Genomic DNA, 18911 nt, shown 5'->3' on the forward strand with positions numbered 1-18911 from the left:
CCTAGGAATTAAACAATAGCTAAGTTAAGGCACCTGGGGCAAAATCCTGACCCCATTGAGATCATTGGAGCCCAATTCCTCAAAGGCACTTAGGTTCCTGACTTCCACTGATTTCAGTGAGAATTAGGTGCCTAAATACCTCTGAAGATCTTGGCCTGGGAGCTTTACCTCCAGTCAACAACTGCCAAGAAATTCTCCAACTGGGCATTATACTTGTGATTACATTATCAGCAATGCAACTTGGGTGGAACTGTGTTCAATACTCCCCCACAACTTGCCAGTCTGGGAGTTGAATAATGGAAAATCCCCACTTTTATAATTTACCACAATATTTCATTTCTCTGCAGCCTGAAATTGGTATTAAAAATATCTGTCTAGCACATTAAAAAAAATTCCCGGGGGGAGAGAAAAGAAAAAAAGACAATGCACATGGCTGTTTTTGTTTGTTTGCATCTCTGATTGGTTATTTGTTATAAACTGAACTGCAGAAGTAGCTATAATAGGATTTGTGCTATTCTGGAAAAAAAACCCTCAACTGTTGTGTTATTGCAATGTACAAATAGTTGACTGGGTATAGGCTGAATGTTTTCTTCTCCGAAGGGTTCTTGGCATGGGGAGAGATTGTATATGTGCATCGCCCATGGCAACTTGATACACCATAACTACCCCCAAAGAAACATGGATAAGCTGCAAACTGCACTTGACAATATAGACTATCGTGGTTTCTGCCACCTGCTAAGCACACACTTCTGTTTAAGTGGAGGACCTAGAGTAAGTGACAAATGGAGACACTCCAGTGCCATATGATATAATCCATTGAAGAGATCCACCTTGCTTAACACTGTAGAACACAAAAAAGATCAAACAGTAAACTTTGTTCAGGAACTATGACTCTTTGGGACATGTGGGATGCATAGTCGAAATAATTTTTCCATGGGTTACTTTTGAAACAGCAGGCTAGGATATAGCTCCTCTTGTTCTGTGTTACCATGCCACAGCAGAAAAGATTTGCCTTTTGATTAATTATTAAGCCATCCGATTAGTGCTGCCTGAAATTATCCATGGATCTAATGCCCAGCTCTATTCCCTAGAATATGAGTGTGAAAATGTTCACCTAACAAAGCAAGCAAAAAGGGGGAGGGGGAGAGTGTTTAGGGTACTACCTGTAGCCAAATTAATTTACAGATCATGTTTCTCTGAAGACATTGCAAGGCAGAGAAAGGCACATTATGAAAAATGATTTTGTACACAGGGATGCCCTTGAAACATTTCAATTATAAATGTTTAATGTCTGTAAAGTTAGGAGCTGTGACATTACACAAAACTGACACAAAATTGCAGTACGTAATAGACAGCTCAGATGAACAAAAAAGCAGAAGTGAAATTTCAGGAATATTTAAGTGATAACCAAAATGGCTTCTGAGTAGATGAGGTAATATATATATATATATGGCTGAACTGATCTCAGAAATTCTAAAGGACCAGTTCATGTGTGTCAGAAGTCAGATTCCAAATTTTTTTATATGCATGTACACATATACACAGAGACATCCTTCCTTAAAGGTATAGATTATATATAATTATTTTAAAGGAAGGATGGCTCTATGTATTTTATAAGCCATAAAAGGTGAATATTTAAAATAACCAGTTAAGCATTGGCAACACTAATCACTATTCTTGAGAGGATTTTACTATTTTTCCTGAAGGCAATAAATCCAAGAGAATGAATTTGAAAGCATCTGAATATTTGAAGACACCAGCCATAGCTCATGGATGCATCACAGACTGTCCTAGATGAGGAATTCAATTGCTCAAGTGAATCCTACTATTCAGTCAGTGCTGACAGAATTGTGTTAATCCCCAATTTCTGGGTTTAGTCTAAAAGGCCAGACTCAAATCACACTGGACAATCACTTGGTTTTGGTCCACGATTGTTCAAAATAAATTCACTCGTTCTTGTGTTACATTTCATAGGAAAATTTCAGTGCAATTTCCCCAGATTAGGTATGAGTTCAACTAATTGAAATCCTTGACATCAAAACCGTACATTTCTGACTTTGTTTATTGAAGGAGAAACCTCAAGACAAATTCCTGGTGATTAAGGGAAAAAAAATCAAATCCTCTTTGACATGTCTGTCACTGGCAATGTAGGGCTTCCACCTAGGTTGGAATGGCTGAGTTGAGGCATGCTATTTAGTAGATCTTGAGCTGAAAACAAATTCTTCCAAGAAATTGAACTTGGAGACCAGAAGTAGGGAGACAAATGAAGGCAGAGGAGAGCTTTCATGCTGTATTTTTGTCATCACTGTAAAGCTATCTAGGCATGTTAATACAAACAAAAGTGTCCGGTCCAGACTAGGAGGAGACGTTAAGGGTATACGTAAACTGCAATTAAAAACCTGCAGCAGGCACCATGGCAGCTGACTCAATCTCAGCCGCAGGTTAAGTGACTTGCAGTATAGATGTTCAGGCTTGGGCTGGAGCCTGGGCTCCAGGAGCTTGTGAGGTGAGAGGGTCCCAGAACTTGGGCTGCAGTCTGAGTCCAAATGCCTACACCACTATTAAGCAGCCCATTCAGCCCAAGCCCCACAAGCCTGAGTCAGCTGGAATGGGCCAGCCACAGGTGTCTAATGTAGACATACCCTATACCAAAAGATAGAATTGGGTTGAGGAGATGGGGTTTAGAGTTTGTGGTGAAGGACAAGTGAGGAGCGGGTGTTCAGATTTGATGGTGCCAAAAATAAAATAGTTCTTGCAAGATTTTGGTCCAAAAAAAGCAGAAATACAAGAAGATTTCTCTCATCTCCTCAGCCAGAAAACAGGATAATTCCAGTTTTGGAACTAAATTGGGATGAAAGCCTACTGGGACAGGCTTGGAGAGTCAAATACAAATGCCCCATTACCAAAATTTGCAGCAGGCTGGATATGAGAGCTTCAGTTCATCTCTGAACAAGGGAAATTCTATCTGGTAAAGAATAAGGAACAAACACGGGAAGTTAATTGTTGCTAATATGTGGCATTTATAGTGCTTGATATGTTCCAAGCACTTGCAAAATAATAAATAGTAAGTATTTAATCCTCACACCCCCTGCGTGGCAGGCAAGTATCATGAGCAATGTTGTACAGGGAAAGAATATTGCAGTGGTTGGGACGCTGGCCTGAGACTCAGGAGACCCGGGTTCAATTCCGTGCTCTGATACAGACTCTCCATATGACATTGGGCAAGTCATTTGGTCCATCTGTGCTGCAGTTTTGTATGTGTAAAATGGGGATAATAGTACTTCCCTATCTCACAGGGGTGTTGTAAAGACTGTGAGGCACTCAGATACTATGGTAAAGGATAAAAGTACCTTCAATAGATTGTATAGCATGAAAACTGAACCAGATGGTTCTGAGATGTGCCCCCAAGTCAGAGCTGTTTTCTAGATCCATGCTTAAATCACTAGACCATGCCTCCTTCCATGCACTCACAAATTGACCATATACAGAATTCTTACAAATATACTACAACTGAGCATTCTGAATCTGCCGGGGCCTTGACTTCATTCAAGCCACCAGTATTAGCCATGGATTCAGTAGTACCCTTAATAACTGGGTGTCATTAATACTTAAATGCTGAGAGGATAAGAGAACAACTGACAGATAAAATATAATCTTATAAAGTTCTCAAGTTCAAAGATTCCTAAAAGAGTATTTTGTTAGTGTTGATGGAGCAATACATTGCTTCAACTTCTTATTGTTTCTAGATTAATCTTCATTGTAACCAGCTTCTAAAAAGAAGACAAATGGTTTTATAGTGGAGAGACATGTTCCATACTTTAAACATAAAAGCTGATGATGGATACACTATTCATTTCTCTAGGACAGCGCATTCATCACAGTGGTTTATGTACATAATAATGAACATATTTCTTAACTACAGAATAGCATTTCAAATTGGATGATACATTTTCATTTTACATCAAATACCTGCAGAACACAGTGTTTCATGAAAATGATAAATATGGCAAAGCATATCCTATATCAAAGATAGGGGAACTGCCAAGCTCTCTCTTATAGTTGAGTTTATTATTTTCTTTATATGGTCTGCAGAACACTGAAAAACTGTATTCAACTTTTTAAGAACTGGGTGAAAGTCATGGTACCAATAAAACCTATCCAGAGTAGTGACTACGGGAGTGCCACAGTGACAAAAGCAAAAAATTTAATGTCAAAATATCAGCTATTTCTTTCCAAGACATATCACTCCTGGAAATACCCCTTGTAATGAAATGTTGGCAAAATATATTTTGCCAACATGATGTACAAGGAAATGTTGCCTTATATATTACAAATGTATACACTTGGACTGAGGTTGAGATGGAAATAGGAGACAGGCTTTCTGAAAGTCTATGGGTAAGGACAAAAAACAATCATGGTAGGGGTCTACTACAGATCACCTAATCAAGAAGAAGAGAAGGAGGAGCCTTTTTTAAACAACTAACAAAATCATCCAAAGCACAGGACTTCGTGGTGATGGGAAACAGGTCACAGATTATCCAACAAGTTTTTGGAATGTATTGGAGACAATTTTTTTAGTTCAGAAGGTGGAGAAAGCTACTAGGGGAGAGGCTGTTCTAGATTTGATTTTGACAAATAAGGAGGAACTGGTTGAGAATTTGAAAGTGGAAGGCAGCTTAGGTGAAAGTGACCATGAAATGGTACAGTTCATGATCCTAAGGAATGATAGGAGGGAAAACAATAAAGACAATGGATTTCAAGAAGGTAGACTTTAGCAAACTCAGGGAGTTGGTAGGTAAGATCCCATGGGAAGCAATTCTAAGGGGAAAAACAGTTCAAGAGAGTTGGCAGTTTTTCAAAGAGACATTATTAAGGGCACAAAAGCAAACTATCCCACTTCATAGGAAAGATAGGAAATATCGCAAGAGACCACCCTGGCTTAAACAGGAGATCTTCAATGATCTGAAACTCAAACAAGAGTCATACAAAAAGTAGAAAGTAGGTCAAATGACAAAGGATGACTATAAACAAGTAACACGAGTATATAGGGAAAAAATTAGAAAGGCCAAAGCACAAAATGAGATTAAACTAGGTAGACACATAAAGGGCAACAAGAAAACATTCTACAAATAGAAGCAAGAAGACAACCAAGGACAGGGTATGCCCATTACTCAATGAGTTGGGAAAAACAATAACAGAAAATGTAGAAATGGCAGAAGTGCTAAATGACTTTTCAGTTTTCACCAAAAAGGTTAGTAGCAATTGGACATCTAACATAGTGAATGCGAGGTAAGATCAGAAACTAAAATAGGGAAAGAACAAGTTAAGAATTACTTAAACAAGTTAGATGTCTTCAAGTCACCAGGGCCTGACTAAATACATCCTATAATACTCAAGGAGCTGGCTGAGGAAATATCTTAGCCATTAGTGATTATCTTCCAAAAGTCATGGAAGATGGGAGAGATTCCAGAGGACTGGAAAAGGCCAAATATAGTGCCAGTCTATAAAAAGGGAAATAAGGACAACCCAGGTAATTACAGATCAGTCTGCTTAACTTGAGTACCAGGAAAGATAATGAAGCAAATAATTAAGCAATCAATTTGTGAACACCAAGAAAATAATAAGGTGATAAGTAACAGCCAGTCAAAAACAAATCATGTCAAACCAACCTAATAGCTGTCTTTGACAGCGTAACAAGCCTTGTAGATTGGGGAGTGGGAAGCGGTAGATGTGGTATATCTTGACTTTAGTAAAGCTTTTGATAATGTCTCACATAACCTTCTAGTAAACAAACTAGAGAAATATAATCTAGATGGAGCTACTATAAAGTGGGTGCATAACTGGTTGGAAAATCCTTCCCAGAGAGTAGTTATCAGTGGCTCACAGTCAAACTGGAAAGGCATAACAAGTGGGGTCCAACAGGGATTAGTTCTGGGTCCTGTTCTGTTCAATATCTTTATCAATGATTTAGATAATGGCATATAGAGAGGACACTTATAAAGTTGGTGGATGATACCGAGCTGGGAGGGGTTGAGAGTGCTTTGGAGGATAGGATTAAAATTCAAAATGATCTGGACAAACTGGAAAAATGGTCTGAAGTAAATAGGATGAAATTCAATAAGGATAAATGCAAAGTACTCCACTTAGGAAGGAACAATCAGTTGCACACATACAAAATGGGAAATGACTGCCTAGGAAGGCGTACTGCAGAAAGGGCTCTGGGGATCATAGTGGATCACAAGCTAAATATGAGTCAATAGTGTAACACTGTTGCAAAAAAAAAAAAAAAAAAAAAAACCCGAACATCATTCTGGGATATATTAACAGGAGCGTGTTGTAAGCAAGACACAAGAAGTAATTCTTCCACTCTACTCTGTACCGATTAGACTTCAACTGCAGTATTGTGTCCAGTTCCGGTTGCCACAATTCAGGAAAGATGTGAATAAATTGGAGAAAGTCCAGAGAAGAGCAACAAAAATGATTAAAGTCTAGAAAACATGACCTATGAGGAAAGGCTGAAAAAATTGGGTTTGTTTAGTCTGGAGAAGAGAAGACAGAGAGGAGACACGATGACAGGTTTTAAGTACATAAAAGGTTGTTACAAGGAGGATGGAGAAAAAATATTCTCATTAACCACTGAGGATAGGACAAGAAGCAATGGGTTTAAATTGCAGCAGGGGAGGTTTAGGTTGGACATTAGGAAAAGCTTCCTAACTGTCAGGGTGGTTAAGCACTGAAATAAATTGCCTAGGGAGGTGGTGGAATCTCCATCAGTGGAGATTTTTAAGAACAGGTTAGACAAACACCTGTCAGGGATGGTCTAGATAACACTTAGTCCTGCCATGAGTCCAGGGGACTAGACTAGATGACCTCTCAAGATCCCTTCCAGTCCTATGATCTGTGACTCTAAAATGTTCAGTTGTGCATGGAAATGTGAAAATTAGCATTTTCTCCTATTAGTATGAGAAAATTTCTGAAAGACATTTTTGCAAATCCTAAATGAAATGCAAACATCTTGCAGTTCAAGGATTTAAAATTTTGCACGGCTATTTCGAATGGCGTTTAGTCATATAGGTTTGGGACTAAAGGGTTGTAAGACCAAGCTTCTAGCAATGACTTCTTCCTTATCATTTATTTCACAGACAAGGTCTTCAATCTGAAATCATGCAATCTAGGTATTACTCTTATAAAACTCATTGTGATTTTATGCTGTGCTTAAAGTCATGAAAGTGACCGTGTGAAGCTGAAACCAAAAGGAATAATAAAAAATTATTACATTTCCAGTGGTATCAGATTTAGATTTTAAGTAACATTTGCCGAATTAATTCATACAGTCAGTTCAAATGTACAGATTACTCACTACCTGGGGATTTTCATTAGGATATAGAATCTATTGGTTTTGCTTGTCAGTCAATGTGAATATCTATAATCGAGGATGATAAAAAAAAACTTGCAGAACTTGAAGCTCCTATCTTGTATATAGCAAAGAGATACTACTATAATATTCACCTTCCAGAAATGTTAAGATTGCAGCAAGGAACAAAATTCTCACATTGTCTCTTAAGGGTATGTCTACACAGCATTTTGGAGCAAGTGGGAGTGAGCCTGCCAGCCCAGGTTGACAGAACAGCTGTATAGACAGTGCTTTCAAATTGCAGCTTGGGCTGGAGCTCAGGCTCAGAAGCCAAAGGAGGGGCTCGCTCCAAATTGCAGTGTAGACGTATCGTAAATGTCCTGGACCCTAAACTGGAGAGGATTGAAACCCGAAGAGCTGGTTAGTCTTGCACCTCTTTAGAGTAGACCAATAACGTCAGACAAGAGGAAGATTTGGGTGCTCCATGCATTAAAAAATTATCCGCCACAACTCTGTGGGAAAGTAGTGCTCATAACCAAAATCGCAACTGTCCAGCCATATGGTTGTGATGCTGGCAGACCAGGTGCCAGCTCAGTGGAATGCTGACAAATACACAGCTGGAACCTGTCTGGCTCACCCATGTATTAGCATTGTTAAAATAGGCATTATCATTATAAGAATGTGTTTAGACTTTATTGAATGCTTGTGAGCTGCTGCATATATTAATCTCAGTTATAGTATCTGTATCCTATATTGTAGGGTACTATGTCAGTGTCTGCATTGTAAGCCTCTGTAACTGTATAAATCAGCAGACAGGAGGGAGACATTAACTAGTGTGAAATGCTGGTCTCCAACAGAAGGTGTTATGTCCTGTCCAACAAGGAAGGCCCATCGACAGACAAACTAGAGTGGAACATTAAAGAGGGCAAAAGACTTTGTTATTTACTCCCCCCCATTAAGATGAGTCTTGCAAGCGAATTCCTCCCATTAGCTGAGTTTTCAGCTTAAAGTGTGGGGGGAGGGGGAGGGGTGGGAGAAAGGGAATAAAAACGCCTAAGTCCCCTAAGGAGAAACTGTATACCATTGCTTCTTGGACTCTGTTGGGCAAGGTTTCTAGGCATAACCAAGGGATCCCCAGCTGCTTAGCTGGAGTTAGCCCTAAAGGACATATAAAGCTTGCTTATTACAGAAGCTTCTATTACCTTTTGATACTTGAGTGTAACTCATTTGCATATATATGTTTACTTGCTTTAACCTTGTAAATATCTCGTTTCTTTTTCCTATATAATAATCTTTAGATAGTTTATTACAGGATTGGCTAAAAGCATTGTCTTTGGTGTGAGAGCTAAAGTGCAACTGACCTGGGGTAAATGACTGGTCCTTTGGGACTGGGAGTAACCTGAATATTGCTGTGATTTTTGGTGTAAAGGAGCATCTCTGTCACAAAGGTAAACTTACCTGGGTGGCAAGACAGACGGAGTACCAAGGGACTGTCTGTGACTCCATGGTAAGGCTGGCACAGTGTCTGAAGAGTTTAAACTTGATAATTGGTTGGTGAAATCTACGTATAGAACTCACCACCAATCTGAGGGCTTGTGCATTGCTTCCTTGCAGCCTGCCCTGAGTTTGGTACTCATGCTCTTGAGCCACTACAGGACCGTTTGACATGAGGATAAAGCTTTCTTTGCCTTGTGAGTTTTTCAGTGCAAGAGCTGTCATGTGTGTACAGTGCCTCTCACAAGGGACCCCTGATCTCTGTCTGGGTCTTTAGGCACGACTAAAGTTCCAATACAAATAAATAATTTTTATATCTTTTTCAAGTAGATAAACGCATCTAAAGACTCTATAGACTAGACTGTATGGGCCTAATGCTGGACACCCAGTGCAAAACTGGAGAAATGAGGCCTTATACAAGGGATCTCTGTTGGGGGGTGATGGTAATCAATTCTCTTCTTCAATCACTGGGAACAGAGAATCTCTGAAGCCACTAAGAGAACTCACGTGCAACCATAAATTCAGAGATCCACCTGCTCCAGGTGAGTATTTATGCCAGCTGATCAGTGTAGTCACAGAACCAAGATCTATCTGCTGTGCTTCAGAACACTACCACGTGGCTTGCTGGTGGCACGTACTCCCCTTGGTGTCCCCCTTCATAAAGAAACCATGGCTATTCCACTACGTCTTGGGGCCTTCTACACATAGGAGAGCAGAAGCAGGATTTGGCCCTACATAAACATGATTTTAAAGGTGCTTGGATCATTTTGAGTTATTTTTCCCATTGTTTAATCTTACAGATGACAGCAATTTAGGCATCCTCATTTTACCAGTAGCTGACATAGATCCCTTAATGGAAAAGTCTTATAGAATTTAATAGGGTGGAGCCAATAGTTAAAAAGGGCTACATCACCTTCTATAATTCTAGAGAAGGGATGTAAATTTCTATTACATTCTACAGCATGCTTCTAAAGTTTCATAGAAAGGATACAACTTTCTCTCAATTTCTACAGGACTTTTCCATAAAGATCCATCTGAGTGAACTAGAGCAGACAGCAGGCCTTCCTGTTTCCAGTATTTGTTTGTCCAAAGGTGTGGTGGGAATTCCTTCTGGATGTCAGAAAGCACCAGGAAAATCAAATAATTTGGCAGTGCCGCTACTGTAACAGCTGGCATAAATTCTCAGGATCTATTATCTTATAAGCATGCCAGGTTTGTGAGTGAACTTTCAGGCAGCACACTTCTCCGAAAGGACAGTGACAGGGCATTGAACATCCCGGTTAATTGACTATTTTGGAAGCATATTTATAACTCCTTTGTTCCATATAAAAAGGCTGATTGCTACGCTGACATTAACACAAAACTGCTCAGCAATAAAGCAGACCAGATGCATTTTCAAAATTATTTGCCCTTGTCATCTTCAGGCCTGATTTAGAGTTTTAGCTTTTAAATTTACTGGGCCCTAAAATATCATCTGAAGCTCAAATCTTATCAACGAAGCTCAAATTACCTCCCACCTTTCTTCCTTTATCTTAATGCAAAAAGTTTGATGCCTGATATGATATGTGGACTGTAACAATGGTTTAAAAGATTCATTCCCTCCATGTGCATGCACTGAAACAAACATCTACATTTTTTGGCTGCAGCTGCTGTTATAGCAGGTGTCTGGAACCTGAAAACAAAGCAATACATGTAGGCCCTGTGGGGACCTTTTCTACAGTGAGCTTTGGTGGCTGCAGGGGGAATCCTTCCTTATAGGCAACATTTACTTCTGAACAAGAACAACATGTTTAGAACTATAACCAGCCTGGGAAAAAACTCCACTATTGTTTCTTGTTGTCCATCTCCATATGGGATCCAATCCAGATTCCTATCAACTTCTTACTATCCACACATGGCATTTTGGGAGATTTTATTGTTCATGGTTCCTTTCTAATTAACATCACCACGTGAAATTATTTCTCAGTGCCAGATTGAAAGCACCAAGTGTCACTCTGAGCTCAATAAAGAGAACACACTCTATGGCTGGTTTATATTTCAGCTTGTGGCTTGGCAACGAACTTCTCAGAATTGAAGATTTCAGGAGCTGGTGGGATTTTTGTAAACCAAACATCTTTTTGAAAGAAAACACTGCTTTTTCCCCCTCCAGGTGCCAACTTCACTGAATAAAGCACATGACACAGTATAACACAAGGTGTCTTTGGCAGTACAGTACCTGGATGGGTAGCCAGCTGCACTGATACGGATGGTCTCCAACACACCACAGGCTCTTAACTGCTGGACTGCTCTCTTTGGATCAAATCTGCAATTACATGTTATAACGATACAGATGAGCACAGTTTCCCACTCCATGCACAAAATTAAAAGAAACCTAGCAGCAGAGTATCCGGAGGCAATGACAAGAATATTCACATTGGCAACCTTTCCAATACAGCTGGGTTTCATTTCTGCTTATATACACAGCACGTACAGAAAAACTCTGCCATTTACGTTCTCCTGCATGTTGGGAGAGCTCAATTTGCTCCCGCTTGGAAATCCTTATTGGAATCCTTTGAGCAGGTGGATTAACATGTGACTTATGCAGCACGATTAAAGGTTTTCAGGAGAAAGAACTGAGTTGCTGGTTAACAGAAAGATAGACATCACTGAGCAGAAAGAGGGATGTGATGACTGCACCACAGCATAACCTATAACAACAAGCAGTACAAGGTGCTTTTCTGCATAGCCAGAAAACCTATTCATCTGAGGTCTATAAGATGCGACATTTTGTAACAACAGTGTAATAAGGCGCTGCTGTAAAGGGCAATGAAATTCTTAGGGAAGACAACACCAACTTCAATATGAAAAAACATTCTATACGATCAATACCATTACAATTAATACCAAACAAAGTAATGATCAGACCCCACTTAACTGGCTTTGGAAACCATATGAATTTAATGTGGTTTAGGAGCTTTAATCTTTGTTTCAATGGAACTTTGCTATCTTAGATGGCACAGGGCCATATTCTATTCTGGTTCTGGGCACTGAACCCACATTGAGATCAGTCGGTGTTCATACCAAACAAGCATAGTAAATAGAGTCCATTTTCCAAAGCATGTGCACACAGAGGTCCTGATTCTCCACTCTTTGGCACCAGACACTGCATTTCAATGGGACTGCACTGGGGTAAAACAGTGCAATGGAGCAGAGATTCATAGATTCCAAGGTCAGAATGCACGAGTGTGATCATCTAGTCTGACCTCCTGTATATCACAGGCCACAGAACTTCCCCAAAATAATTCCTAGAGCACATCTAGAAAAACATCTCACCTTCATTAAAAATTGTCAGTGATGACGAATGTACCACAACCCCTGATAAATTGTTCCAGTAGTTAATTACCCTCACTGTTAAAAAAAATTTCACCTTTTTTCAAATCTGAATTTGTCTAGCTTCAACTGCCAGACATTGGATATTATATAGCTTTATCTGATAGACTAAAGCGCCCATTATTAAATATTTGTTCCCCATATAGGTACTTACAGACTGTAATCAAGTCACCCCTTAACCTTCTCTTTGTTAAGCTAAATAGATGGAGCTCCTCAAGTCTATCACTATGAGGCATGTTTTCTAATCATGCAAGCATTCTTGTGGCTCTTCTCTGAATCCTCTCCAATTTATCAACATCTTTCTTGACTTGTGCACACCAAACTGGACACTGTATTCCAACAGAGATCACACCAGTGCCAAATACAGTGGTTAAAGAACCTCTACTCCTTGAGATTCCCATTTATGCATCCAAGGATTGCCTTAGTCCTTTTAGCCACAGAGTCATCCTAGGAGTTTGTGTTCAGCTGAGTGTCTATCACAATCCCCAAATTGTTTTCAGAGTGTCTGGTTCCCAGGATAGAGTCCCTCACCCTGTATGTATGACCTAAGTTCTTTGCTCATAGATGACCTGCTGCTCACAAACCGGGTAGAATTAGTGGGGGAAGCAAAAGTGGATGGGAATCTGGGAGGCAGTGACCATGAGTTGGTTGAGTTCAGGATCCTGACACAGGGAAGAAAGGTAAGCAGCAGGATACGGACCCTGGACTTCAGGAAAGCAGACTTCGACTCCCTCAGGGAACAGATGGCCAGGATCCCCTGGGGGACTAACATGAAGGGGAAGGGAGTCCAGGAGAGCTGGCTGTATTTCAAGGAATCCCTGTTGAGGTTACAGGGACAAACCATCCCGATGAGTCGAAAGAATAGTAAACGTGGCAGGCGACCAGCTTGGCTTAATGGTGAAATCCTAGTGGATCTTAAACATAAAAAAGAAGCTTACAAGAAGTGGAAGGTTGGACATATGACCAGGGAAGAGTATAAAAATATTGCTCGGGCATGTAGGAAAGATATCAGGAGGGCCAAATCGCACCTGGAGCTGCAGCTAGCAAGAGATGTCAAGAGTAACAAGAAGGGTTTCTTCAGGTATGTTGGCAACAAGAAGAAAGCCAAGGAAAGTGTGGGCCACTTACTGAATGAGGGAGGCAACCTAGTGACAGAGGATGTGGAAAAAGCTAATGTACTCAATGCTTTTTTGCCTCTGTTTTCACTAACAAGGTCAGCTCCCAGACTGCTGCGCTGGGCATCACAAAATGGGGAAGAGATGGCCAGCCCTCTGTGGAGATAGAGGTGGTTAGGGACTATTTAGAAAAGCTGGACGTGCACAAGTCCATGGGGCCGGACGAGTTGCATCCGAGAGTGCTGAAGGAATTGGCGGCTGTGATTGCAGAGCCCTTGGCCATTATCTTTGAAAACTCGTGGCGAACGGGGGAAGTCCCGGATGACTGGAAAAAGGCTAATGTAGTGCCAATCTTTAAAAAAGGGAAGGAGGAGGATCCTGGGAACTACAGGCCAGTCAGCCTCACCTCAGTCCCTGGAAAAATCATGGAGCAGGTCCTCAAAGAATCAATCCTGAAGCACTTACATGAGAGGAAAGTGATCAGGAACAGTCAGCATGGATTCACCAAGGGAAGGTCATGCCTGACTAATCTAATCGCCTTTTATGATGAGATTACGGATTCTGTGGATGAAGGGAAAGCAGTGGATGTATTGTTTCTTGACTTTAGCAAAGCTTTTGACACGGTCTCCCACAGTATTCTTGTCAGCAAGTTAAGGAAGTATGGGCTGGATGAATGCACTATAAGGTGGGTAGAAAGCTGGCTAGATTGTCGGGCTCAACGGGTAGTGATCAATGGCTCCATGTCTAGTTGGCAGCCGGTGTCAAGTGGAGTGCCCCAGGGGTCGGTCCTGGGGCCGGTTTTGTTCAATATCTTCATAAATGATCTGGAGGATGGTGTGGATTGCACTCTCAGCAAATTTGCGGATGATACTAAACTGGGAGGAGTGGTAGATACGCTGGAGGGGAGGGATAGGATACAGAAGGACCTAGACAAATTGGAGGATTGGGCCAAAAGAAATCTGATGAGGTTCAGTAAGGATAAGTGCAGGGTCCTGCACTTAGGATGGAAGAATCCAATGCACCGCTACAGACTAGGGACCGAATGGCTAGGCAGCAGTTCTGCGGAAAAGGACCTAGGGGTGACAGTGGACGAGAAGCTGGATATGAGTCAGCAGTGTGCCCTTGTTGCCAAGAAGCCCAATGGCATTTTGGGATGTATAAGTAGGGGCATAGCGAGCAGATCGAGGGACGTGATCGTTCCCCTCTATTCGACACTGGTGAGGCCTCATCTGGAGTACTGTGTCCAGTTTTGGGCCCCACACTACAAGAAGGATGTGGATAAATTGGAGAGAGTCCAGCGAAGGGCAACAAAAATGATTACGGGTCTAGAGCACATGACTTATGAGGAGAGGCTGAGGGAGCTGGGATTGTTTAGTCTGCAGAAGAGAAGAATGAGGGGGGATTTGATAGCTGCTTTCAACTACCTGAAAGGGGGTTCCAAAGAGGATGGCTCTAGACTGTTCTCAATGGTAGCAGATGACAGAACGAGGAGTAATGGTCTCAAGTTGCAATGGGGGAGGTTTAGATTGGATATTAGGAAAAACTTTTTCACTAGGAGGGTGGTGAAACACTGGAATGCGTTACCTAGGGAGGTGGTAGAATCTCCTTCCTTAGAGGTTTTTAAGGTCAGGCTTGACAAAGCCCTGGCTGGGATGATTTAACTGGGGATTGGTCCTGCTTCGAGCAGGGGGTTGGACTAGATGACCTTCTGGGGTCCCTTCCAACCCTGATATTCTATGATTCTATGTATACAGTACATTTAGCCACATTAAAAAAGCATAGTTTGCTTGGGCCCAGATTACCAAGCGAGTCATATCACTCTGCATTAGTGACCTGTTCTCTGTTACTTACTAGTCCCCCACTTTGTATGTCGTCTGCAAACATTATCAGTGATGATTTTACATTTTCTTCCAGTTAACTGATAAAAATACTAAATAAATTAGGGCCAAGAACTGATCCCTGCAAGACCCCACTTGAAACACACCCACTCAGTGATGATCCCTCATTTACAATTCCATTTTGACACCTATCAGTTAGCCAGCTTTTAATCTGTTTAATGTGTGCCATGTTAATTTTATATCATTTTTCTCTTTTAATCAAAATATTGTGTTGTCTCAAGTCAAATGCCTTACAGAAGTCTATGTCTATTACATCAACATGGTTAACTTCATCAACCAAACTTGTAATCTTAACAAAAGATATCAAGTTTGTTTGACCGGACCTATTTTCAATAAACCTATGTTGATTGGCATTAATTATATTACCCTCCTTTAACTCTATATTGATGAAGTCTTTTATCTGCAGCTCCATTATTTGCCTGGGATTCATGTCAGATTGACAGACCTGTAATTATCCAGGTTGTCCTGTTTACCCTTTTTAAATATTGGCACATCATTAGCTTTCTTCCAGTCTTCTAGAACTTCCGCAGTTCTCCAACACTTATTGAAAAACAACATTAATGGTCCAGTGAGGCCCTCGGTCACCTCTTTTAAAACTCTTAGATGCAAGTTATCTGGACCTGCTGATGTAAAAGTGTCTAACTTTAATAGCTGCTGTTTAACATCCTTCTGAGATACCAGTGGAATGGAAAGAGTGTTTTCATCATCATATGTTATGACTATCATCTGCTTTTTCCCCAAATACAAATTTTCCCAAATTCAGAAACAGCCCCATAATTCTCAGCACCATTAGTATCATGAATTGCCTCATTGTAGCCCTGAAAGGTACTTGGATTGGAAACTATCATCCACTATTTTGATGGACAACCTTACAGAGACATACAGATGCTTCTGGGTAGCATCTGTTTATTTCAGGCACTACCCTAACTGCGTGTGGTAAAGAGACAATGCTTATCAAGGGGAGAACAGGTCCCTATATGTATGTTGGGATTCTGAATGCCCCTAATGTTTCAATCTGGAGATCAGGAATTCATGAACAATTTTTAATTTGCTCAGCTGTGCTAGAGCAGTGTAAGAAATACACCTCTGCTATTTTCTGCATTTTTAAACTCAGCAATGCTGTCAAGTCCACAGCAAGTTATCCATTATAATACCATGAAGAAAAAGAGCAGAAGTTTAACCTGTCACTCACTCCAGACAGGAATCCAAGGGGGTGCAATTTTAATAATAATAAATAATAGCAATGTTAGCAACTTTCATCCTGGAGGATCCCAAAGCAATTTATACTGTATACAAAGATCTCTCTGATTTGCAGGCACCTGCTCTAAACCACAGTCACCTCGCAGGTGGAACATAGCAATCAGTCTTCACCAGTAACACTATTCAGCACAGAAAGAGTCAAATAACCTCTCCAACTAAACTATACAGGGAACTTTGCGTCAGTAGATTATATTAACTGAAAATAACATTTCGTCAAGTCACTTGAGTTAACACTCTCTTCTCAAGCAAAAAAGTGCTCTGGGGTCTATGATCTCTGAGTGACCAAGAACTTCGCTTTCCAATCTTAACGTTAAGCAACTTTCAGTAATGATGTAAGGTAGGAGTTACGAACACAACTCCTAGATGTAGCTACTTGGAACTGTAGTTGTAACCACTCTTTACATTTCACTACACTAAAAATAAATACATACATAAATAAAAATCCTCTAGAATAAAAGATCACACAGATGAGGCTGTTACCATTTCTCACCTTAGCTGGATCAATGATGAACTAAAAATTAAGGAAATAGATTATTATTAACCACTCACTTCTTTTTTTCTTGACTTGGGAGGCAGAAAGGTCTAGTGGATTGAACATGGCCTGGGGCCAAGAGCTATAATTCATGAGTTCTGCCATGGACTCACTGTGTGCTCTTAAGCAAGTCAATTGGGCCAAAATTTTCAGAAGAGCTTAAAGCTAGCCATCCAATTCCACAGTTCCACCTAAACAAGTGACCTGAGCACCCAGCAACTTTCACTGAAATCAGTTAGTGTTCCATGGAGGAAGTCATTGGGAGCTTGAAAATGAGGCTACCAATTTAAGTACCTAAATGTGGATTTAGGAACTTAACTTTAGGCTCATATTTTTGAAAATCATTGCCTTAACCTTTCTTTGCCTCAGTTTCTTCATCTATAAATTACACATACAATTACTTGCCTACCTAACCCGAATGTTGGGAAAAACTGAGTTAACATTTGTATAGCACTTTGAAAATAGAAAAGATAAGATTTTCAGACTTGAAGCCAACGGGTCTATGGCTGCTCAGCACCTCTGAAATTCAGTGTACGTTTGTTTAGGTGCTTAAATAAGAATTTAGAAGGGAAACATTCAAAGGCACAAATAAGAGCTGGATACCCAACTTCCATTTGAGCCTTTGAAAATTTCCTCCTAGTTGACCAACGTTAAACACAATGGTTTGAAAATTTTGGCTGAAGTGCTTTGCAAGTAGTAAGCATTATGCTTACGGTGCTGCCGCTTCTTTCATGCTGGAAATCTGACACTCAAGTGTTTGATTCCTGAACTAATGTTCAGTAAACTAGATTTGTAGAAAAAAAAGTTAAATACTAAATTCTGAATGTCTCATTTTAGGAAAAAGTCAAAAAAATGTGTCTACTGATATAAGGAGGTTTAAGAAAATGTTCCTCTTTGAATAAAAGGTTCACGTTCTTATGCCGAATGATGAAAACGACAGTGCTATGCAACCACATTTTAGTGGCACTGTACTACCCCAGCACTAGCATTCCACTGAATTGTTTTCTCCTAGCATGGCACAGCTGAAATGTGAACTGCAGTATCTTTATCTTCTTGTCTGATAGGAGGAGGATTTTTTAGAGAGCAAATTGGTTTAATTTAAGTGATGCCAAAGACTTAAGTTGCGTAAGCTGGTGGCAATAAGGCTTAATACTAGTTAGGATTCCTGGATCACCAGTACCAGACAAGTAGACTCCTCTGAGGAAGGGTGGAGATACTGATCTCTAGCAAGGGGATGGTGATGTGAATAAGCCTGAACCAGTGCTTTCCAGTTGACAAACAGGAAGTGCAACTTCAACCATCCCACCCCAGGGTATTTTCCTGTGTTGCCTGCTGTTTTCAGGATATGATGTACACAATGGCCATACCTGCACTGCGAAGGAGTTTCATGTGCTCTTCAGGCTGGAAGAATAATTCTTGGATCTACTTTGGCTTTCCCTTTGTTTTGAAAACTTCAGTTTGGCAACTCCTCTGTTGCCTGTTAGGAAGCATTACATCAAACACTGCAGCATCACCATTCTGGGACCATGCCTAGAGACTATCACAGTCAGGCACACTTGTATGCCTGCAACTTGTTTCAGTTTTGCACCTCTAATCATGTGTAGGTACAGCTGACGTCATTTAGAATTTCATGATTAGTTACTTGACCGCATCTGAACGCTATTTATAAATGGGCATCAGTTGTACCCTGAATACTTGGGGGAAAATTGGAATGTAAAATTGAAGGTGAAAAATTGAATACTCAGCTAAGGCTGGGTTGAAAACTGAGCCATGTGAATAGATGAGTCTCACAGCTCCCTAATTGGAAAGATCAGATAATTTCACCTTGGAGGCTACTTTGCTTCCACTCTTTGGAGTTAGAAAATACTCCCATGACATAATCATACAGG

The 18911-nt window shown here is 40.5% G+C and overlaps 1 protein-coding gene across 1 annotated transcript in view; it reads right to left on the reverse strand.

The window, feature by feature from the left end:
- The window catches only part of MYO5B (myosin VB), a 359433-nt gene that overhangs the window by 100186 nt on the left and 240336 nt on the right, over positions 1 to 18911 (reverse strand). The window contains exon 17 of the mRNA XM_074952355.1: positions 11064 to 11150. Coding sequence (XP_074808456.1) covers positions 11064 to 11150 — 87 coding nt within the window. The remainder of the gene's footprint in view (positions 1 to 11063; positions 11151 to 18911) is intronic.

The sequence above is a fragment of the Natator depressus genome, chromosome 5 (genome assembly GCF_965152275.1).
Source record: "Natator depressus isolate rNatDep1 chromosome 5, rNatDep2.hap1, whole genome shotgun sequence".
NCBI classification, from domain to species: Eukaryota; Metazoa; Chordata; order Testudines; family Cheloniidae; genus Natator; species Natator depressus.